This window comes from Cricetulus griseus, chromosome 2, assembly GCF_003668045.3.
Source record: "Cricetulus griseus strain 17A/GY chromosome 2, alternate assembly CriGri-PICRH-1.0, whole genome shotgun sequence".
Taxonomy (NCBI): domain Eukaryota; kingdom Metazoa; phylum Chordata; class Mammalia; order Rodentia; family Cricetidae; genus Cricetulus; species Cricetulus griseus.
In genome coordinates, this window is record NC_048595.1 from 412,490,972 (window position 1) to 412,498,624 (window position 7,653).

The 7,653-nt window shown below is 46.3% G+C and overlaps 1 protein-coding gene across 1 annotated transcript in view; it reads right to left on the minus strand.

The window, feature by feature from the left end:
- Positions 1-6,407, minus strand: part of LOC100765484 (aldehyde oxidase 1) — a 62,019-nt gene extending 55,612 nt beyond the window's left edge. Inside the window, 3 exon segments of the mRNA NM_001291944.1 lie at positions 813-870; positions 2,601-2,661; positions 6,363-6,407. Of these exon segments, the coding sequence (NP_001278873.1) occupies positions 813-870; positions 2,601-2,661; positions 6,363-6,407 (164 nt within the window).
- Between the last annotated feature and the right edge of the window lie 1,246 nt (positions 6,408-7,653).

Sequence of the window (7,653 nt, forward strand, 5' to 3'; positions counted from 1 at the left end):
TTATGTTAGAGTAGACAGAAACCATAGTGACTGTCAGCAAACCATTAATGGTCACAAGTGGGATGGTATTAATGGCTTCAAACCCAAAGCTGGAGTCTTCCCAGCAGTGTGCACTGGGTGCTTGGCAGCGGGGGAAGTGGCTCAAAGCAGAGGCAAGGAAGGAGCTGAAAGAGATTCCCCAGGCCCCAAACAAAGAAGCTCATGATGGGCAGAACTGAGAGAAAACGTTAAGCTTCCATTGAGTACACTGTCATCATTAGGGGCTAAGAATAAGGCAGCATGGTGACCAAAGATCTCCTGAAGCACAGACTGCAAGAGAGGAGCCCAAAGGCAACTTTCAGAATCCTAAAGAGCTGGCAGCCAGGCTGGGAAGCAGGGAGATTTCCCAGGGAATGCAGGCATGGCAGAGCCCTGGCTGCTGCTCAGATCTAGGCCTCATCTGGAATAAGGGGAATGAGGAAAGTGGTTTAACAAATGCAGGAGTGGAGTCCCAGAAGAGGAGGGGAGAGAGGCCAGGACAGATAAATGTGTGAAACGATAATGCATGGAAGATAAATACAGGGTGTAAACAAAATAGGAAACCACTCGTGGTTTCAGGTAGGAGAGTGACGCCATCTAACTGTCTCTTGAAGCAGAGCTCTCAGACTTAGGGATGGAGAATGCACGCATGGGAGCTAGGAGATGTCACCCTCCTCAGTGCTTAGCATAGGTCTTTCCACACAGTAGTTTTCCAACACATTCACCACGTGAAGGAAGAAGATGAAGCTGAGAGCTGCAGAGTTCACGCAGAGCTGGGCTTTGCTGGGAGGTACCTGATCGTCTTGGTGCTGGGGTTGTATCGTGAGACCATCACTGTGCAGGCCCCACAGCCTCCCCCTCCGCAGCCATACTTTGTGCCTGTGAGTCGGACTGGAAGAAGCTCAGTTAAAGACCGCGTTTGCTACGGTTTTCTTTCTAGAACAGCCCTGACTTAGGACGCAGCACCATCACAGACACGCATAGGAAAGTTCAGTGTGGATTCTCCAGGGGCTGTTACTTAAGTCTTGTAGTTCCCTGCCTCCTTTTGTGTGTTGCAGCTTGCGCCGCCCTCTGTATGACGCTGGAACACAGCTGCCGAGAGTAGGGCCAGGCTGAAGAAGCGTGTGTGGATGGAAGTGTTGTGAAAATTTGCAGGTGGGGGTGGGCTCCATGTCTGCCCTCAGCATTATGGAGGCCTCTGATGGAATGTGCAAAATGTTACATTATAAATACTCTATGAACCGACTGTGTCACACTAGGAACACAGTAAGTCATTTGTCTGTGTCTAGTCAGAGAAACCACTGAATGCTTCCTCAAATCTCTTCTCTTAATATTAATTATTATTATTGTATATTGCTATTACTATTATTGTTATTAATGGTTTTTGAAATGGGGTTTCTCTGTGTAACAGCTCTGGCTGTCCTGGAACTCATAATGTAGACTAGGCTAGTCTTGAACTCACAGACATCTGCCTGTCTCTATGTCCCAAGTCCTGGGATCAAAGGTGTCACCACCATGCACTTCCCATTTTTCATTTACTCTTGGAAGACTTTGGTGTTTTCTTTCTCCCATGGCATAAACATCAGTCACTGAAGATAAGGTATGGATATTGTCTGTTAATTCTAGAGGATTCTTAATTAATGCTTTTCAACATCCTTCTCTTTAATCCCCTACTTGTTTCTCCATTTTACACCACTCAATTCCTGCCAAAAAGAGGTTAAGAGAACACTAACACACTCATTCAAACACACACACTCACATACTGAAATATGCCACTCACACACTCAGACACACCACTCACACACTCAAACATACCACTCACACACTCAAACACATCACAAAGCTACACTTAAGTCTCACACATACACACACACACACACACACACACACGCACGCACACACACATACACACACTCTCACATCACACAAACACACACAAGGATAGTAATTCTCACACAACTCATATACTGTCACACACACGCACATTCACATATACACAATCACAGACACTCTCACTAAAATGCTCTCACACACACAAACCCAATAACACACACACTCATCCACTTACATATACTCATTCAGTCACACTCATGCATACACACTCATGGGCCTGTATTCACACACTTAAAACTCTTGCATATTCCAACTCCCCTAAATTCCCACACACAAACACACTTGCAAACACTTTTGCACACATACTCAGGCTCACTAATACATTCTCAAACACACACACAGTGCTCATACACATGCCTAACATATTTTAGTATATATTCACACTTCATACACACTTACATGCATGCCCACTTTCATGCACTCAAACACACACTCTCCCACAGTCACACAACACAACACTCACAGACAAACACAAACATCTTACATCCCAAACACACACACAAAGACTTGCACTCATCCACGCACTCACATTCCTCCCAAATTCACACACAAGAACATACAAATACACACCCAGACATGCTACAGACTCCCAGATATATGCACTCACATGTTCACACACATATGCTCTCAGATTCTCACAGGCTCATAGACTCAACACGCACAAACTCACAACCCACACCAAAGGATACGATTCTTCCTCAGGTACGGCAACAGCATCATTTCAGGATCGACATGTTGCTCTACCACCTGCTCAAGAGAAACATAGTTGCACACACAGGAACAACAGCCTGTGTTAGTGGAGACAGAAACAAACCACACCCCCAAATATCCAGATTAAAGCAGTGAACGCCGGTGCCCAGCCAGGAAAGACTGTGCAGCTAGGCACACTGAAGCACCTGGGCTGGCAGACAGTCTGGTTCAGGAACTGAAACAGGATGGAAGGTCATGGTTCCCTGGAATCCTGCTTTCTCTACTTTGATTAAATTATTTAAAACTAATATTTTAAGCCGGCATGTGCTACAAAGACATATATGGAAGCAAAGTACCTATACACATAAAATAAAATTTGAATTCAATGTTTTAAATTAAAGCATCAAGTAGCAGATTTGTGACATATTTATATTGTTTCTATTCTCTCCTCCCCACTAAGGTCTCCCAGCTGGTCCCCTCTTCTGCTTTTATGTCCTATGGCATTCATGGAACAGACAGCAGCATGGCGTCCTCATATAGTCATAAACACTAGCCATCTTTCTCCACGTTGCGTTATTCTGTCCTTCTGGGAAGAAAGGCAGAGAAGGCACACACCCACTGCTGCCTCCTGCTGCAACTGCCCTTGGGCCCTTGCAGGAAAAATCAAGCCCTTTTTGAGAAACATGCATTACAGAAGAGTGTGTTGCACACACACACACACACACACACACACACACACACACACACACACACACCTTCCATGGGATAAGTTCGGCCCTCAGACAAACTTCATGGCAATTCATTTACTTTACTCTCTTCCCTCTTTTCTCACACCAGCACAGTCTCACTATGATAGGACGTCATCTAAGGTTTGAAACCTGGGTTATTTCTAACTTTTTCTTTCTTTCCACCCCCTGAAATCAGTGTCATCAAGTTCTGCTCCTTGAATGTCTGAAAATGATTCTTGGCTATACTGCCACCACCAACATGGAGCCTGCACAATTTTAACAGCTGTCTCACAGGTCTCTCTGCCTCTTGTTAGCCTTGCCTGCAGGAGTGACAGCTCTAAAACCCCAATCTTATCATGCCCTGCACCTGCATGCCACCCGGGGAATTCCTGAACCAGCCAGACACTTGTTAGGACCCTCTCTTCCACCCTGGAATCAGGGTTTCTTGGAGAGCAACCAACATCAGTGAATTAATACCAGAGTCCCTGTGTTTGAGAACTTAAAACTCCAGGCACCATGTCTTTGATAAACATCAAGCTGACTTGTACCACGTGAACTCAGACAGCACACAGACTTTTAACTTTTACTACATTTGCATTCAGAGTTTCTCTCCTGTAGAACAAAAAACAAAAGCCAGGGGCCTGCTGCACAGGTCACCAAAGCACACTGAAGGTCTTCCAGGAGTCATCACAAAGGCAGATCTGAGTCACAGAAGTCTGGCTTTTCAAGGGAACCTTCTCTCCAGTGGCCTATCATGCTTCTCTGAATGTCCCTTCACTTGCTAACCAATGTTGAAACACATGCTTCACTAAAATTTGGAGGGACAAAATGGGCAGGAAAAGCTGGCATGATGTTTGTTTTTGTGGGGCTAGGGGAATAATTTCAAAACCAAAACCAGTATTTCTAGAGTCTACTTTACAATGATGACAGAACATTTGGCCCCAGGACCAGGTCCAAGGCCCCTGAAGGTCCTCAGCGGTGCCAGCAGTGGGACTAAGAGATTAAATGAGCCTTCAGATAAGAAAGGGCTCTTTATTCTTAAAAACCAATAGAGCATAAGATTTCACTACTTGAAAAAAAAAAACCAACAACAATAAAAAAAAAACTTCCTGTTTGGAAAGTGAGAGGCATCAGACTGAGCATGGCAGCTGCCTTCCTGAACCTAACACTGTGCATTACCTATGAAGCTGCACTCTGGCTCCTGGCCACTTCTGCAGCCCCAACAGTTATTCTCTGAGGGTGTGAATATTCTCCTGCCCCAGGACCATTGCACTGATTTCTCTGCCCGAAACGGTCTTTCTTCATATGTATGCTTGGCTACCTCATCTCAGACACTGCTCCAATGGCCCATCAGATCATGCCCACAACACTTTGTTTCTATGCTAGCAACTGTCAGTCACTGCCTAATACCACACTCTCTCCACATATGTATACCCATGTTAGTTATTACCCCAGGACGCGTCAATTCCACACCAGCCAAGCCTCATCATTTGTGTGGTTTGCTGTATCCCATAAACCCAAACACAGCCGGGCGTTGGTGGCGCACACCTTTAATCCCAGCACTCGGGAGGCAGAGGCAGGCAGATCTCTGTGAGTTTGAAGCCAGCCTGGTCTCCAGAGCGAGTGCCAGGATAGGCTCCAAAGCTACACAGAGAAACCCTGTCTCGGAAAAATAAAAAACAAAAACAAAAACCAAACACAGTTTGGCATATCTTAGTCTGTTAATAAAAGCAGACTGAATAGCCATATCACTCCTTATGCTGCATAAAGCATGGCCCCCATTAGTAAAGGAGTGTGCCTCCATGAGGCTGTCTCAGTGCTCTGTAAGGGAATCCCTGTTTGTTTAGTGGGGACAGAAGACTCGTGTGCTTCTGTTATGCAAAAGAAAACAGGAAGGAGCAAGGCATCCATTGTACCCCATTAGCCTATCTCACCCTCACACTGGTCCTGTGGGGGTACTAATGGAGCCCATTAAGGATCCATCTTATCCCACATGAGGCCCATAAAGCAGGGACACACAAGCTTTATAGGGGGGCTTGAGTAATTGCAGAGATGCTGGTCTTCAAGAAAACACATTCCAAATACCACAGCTGTGTGAATCAACTCTTGGCCTCAGAACAGGCCTCACCCATGAAGGGTGTCTGCTACACCTTCCTTGGCTTCCTGAGGGTCAGCCAGTGCCAGCCAGGGCAAGGGCTCTGTTTGTCCATAGCCAGATGCAGAGGCCACAGGTGGTTCCAAACAGAAGAACACCTACATGATGGAGAGCAGGTCTCTGCCCATCCCCACAAAGTGCCATCAGTTCATACTGAGAAGTCTCCAGTAGACAAGGTCATTGCCCAGAACCCGGTTTTAAATGATGCCCAGGGGCTTTGCTGTCTACAAGCAACAGGCCTTGCTTGGAACAGCCATAAATGTCTTCAGAAGTAAAGCACACACACACACACACACACACACACACACACACACACACACACACACAAACAAAACAAAACAGTCATATTCAGCAGGGGTCCCTAGAGCCTGGTTCTGGCAAGCGGTGCTGTGCCAGGAACTTGCTATGACTTCACAAAACCACAACTTCGTCTGAGAAATAACGGAGTAGCTTGAATCAGTGCATCACTGTGGTCCTGTCACTACTGAGTATTGCTCACCTAGACAAGCTGAGAACTGAAGCTATCTATTCAAATCTGCTGGACGATGTTATTAGCTGGAGCTTTGAGGGTGGGAAGGTCTGGATTCACAGTGCTGGATAGCTAAGAACGGAGCTTTTATTCCCTGCTTTTTGAGCAGGTAGTGGGCTTGGGTATCCCACTATGACAGGAGGCTAGGGAAAGGGAATGATGGGAAGGGAGAGGCCCTGAGATTCAGGCAATTCTGAAACTTGTCCTTTGGCCCTTGGTCTCCTATGTGCAGGTATGATCCTGCAAAGTCATCCCATGCCCAGGTCTCAGGAAATCACAGGGTGCTGGATTGGAAAGGCCAGGGACTGGAGCAGAGCCTGCCCTGCATGGGCAGCCTGAGAGAACTCACCTTCCTGCCATTCACAAAGAAGATCAGCTGCTGCAGGCCATCCATGACTCCTGAGGTCCCTGAAGGTTCTGAGCAGCTCCAGCCCTGGGAGAGAATAAGTTGCCTGAGGCTAAGGGGAGTGGCTTGCATGAGCCTCAGGCCTCCACCCACCCAGAAAGTTCTGGAAGAGCCAGTGCTGCCCAGTTCCCAACAGGAAAACTCTCTTGACCCATATTGAGTGTGCCAAGAGGGAGACACACTGAACTCTTTTGGCATCAATGAAACAGGTTGCGCGTCATCACAGCACTGCAAACTCAGGAGGCCCCCAGTCATCACTTTGGTAACTGGTGCCAATTCTGGCTTATTGGAAGTGGCTTCTGGTCGCTTTGAATCTTCTCAGCTTGTTTAGGGGGAGGTTAGGATGCTGAGTTACATCCGGAGAGTCCAATGCCCTTAGCAGTAAATAACCATGTTTATTTATTTAGAAATACTTATCTACGTACTTGAAAAAGAAGGTAACTTTTTGGTCCTCTGTGTTACAAAATTTGGCAAATCTCAAATGAGATCAAACTCATTTTCAGACTGTTTCACTTAGTATACCTTCCTAGATTATATTGTTCATGCAAACACATTGTCCCTCTCCCCCCAAGACAGGTTTTCTCTGTGTAGCCTTGGCTGTCTGGGAACACTTTTTAGACCAGGCTGGACTCGAACTCACAGATCTCTGCCTGCTTCTGCCTCCTGAGTTCTGGGCTACACAACATTTTCATTGTGAAACTTGCAAATTTTGTACATAGAAGACTTTTCCACATCTCCACAACTCCAGCAGAAGCTTTAGTGGTAAATGGTTAACACCTCTGGCTTCCTGGGTGTCTTCAGGAAATTTCAGACACAATGTTTTACCACTAAATGCATCAGTGTACTCAAGGCATGTGTGTGTGCACTCTCCTTCCTTCTTCCTGCCTTCCTTCTCTCCTTGTTCCTTCCTTTTCTCCTTCCTGCTTTCCTTCCTTCCCTACTTCCTCCCCCCCTCCCTTCCCTGCTTACTTTCCTGTGGCAGGGTCTCACTATATAGTGAGACTAGTGTGGCTAGTTAGAAATTAATTGGTCTTGAACTGACAGACACCTATCAGCTTCGGCCTCCTGAGTGTTGGGTTTAAAGGAGTGCAGGTGTGCGCCACCATACCTGGCATACATTTTCATATTTTAAGAATACTGCTTGACAGGGGCTGGGGAGATGGCTCACAGGTGAAGAGCTTCCAGAAACCAGGCATAGAACAAACCTGTCTTCCTTATACACTGTCCAGTGTTG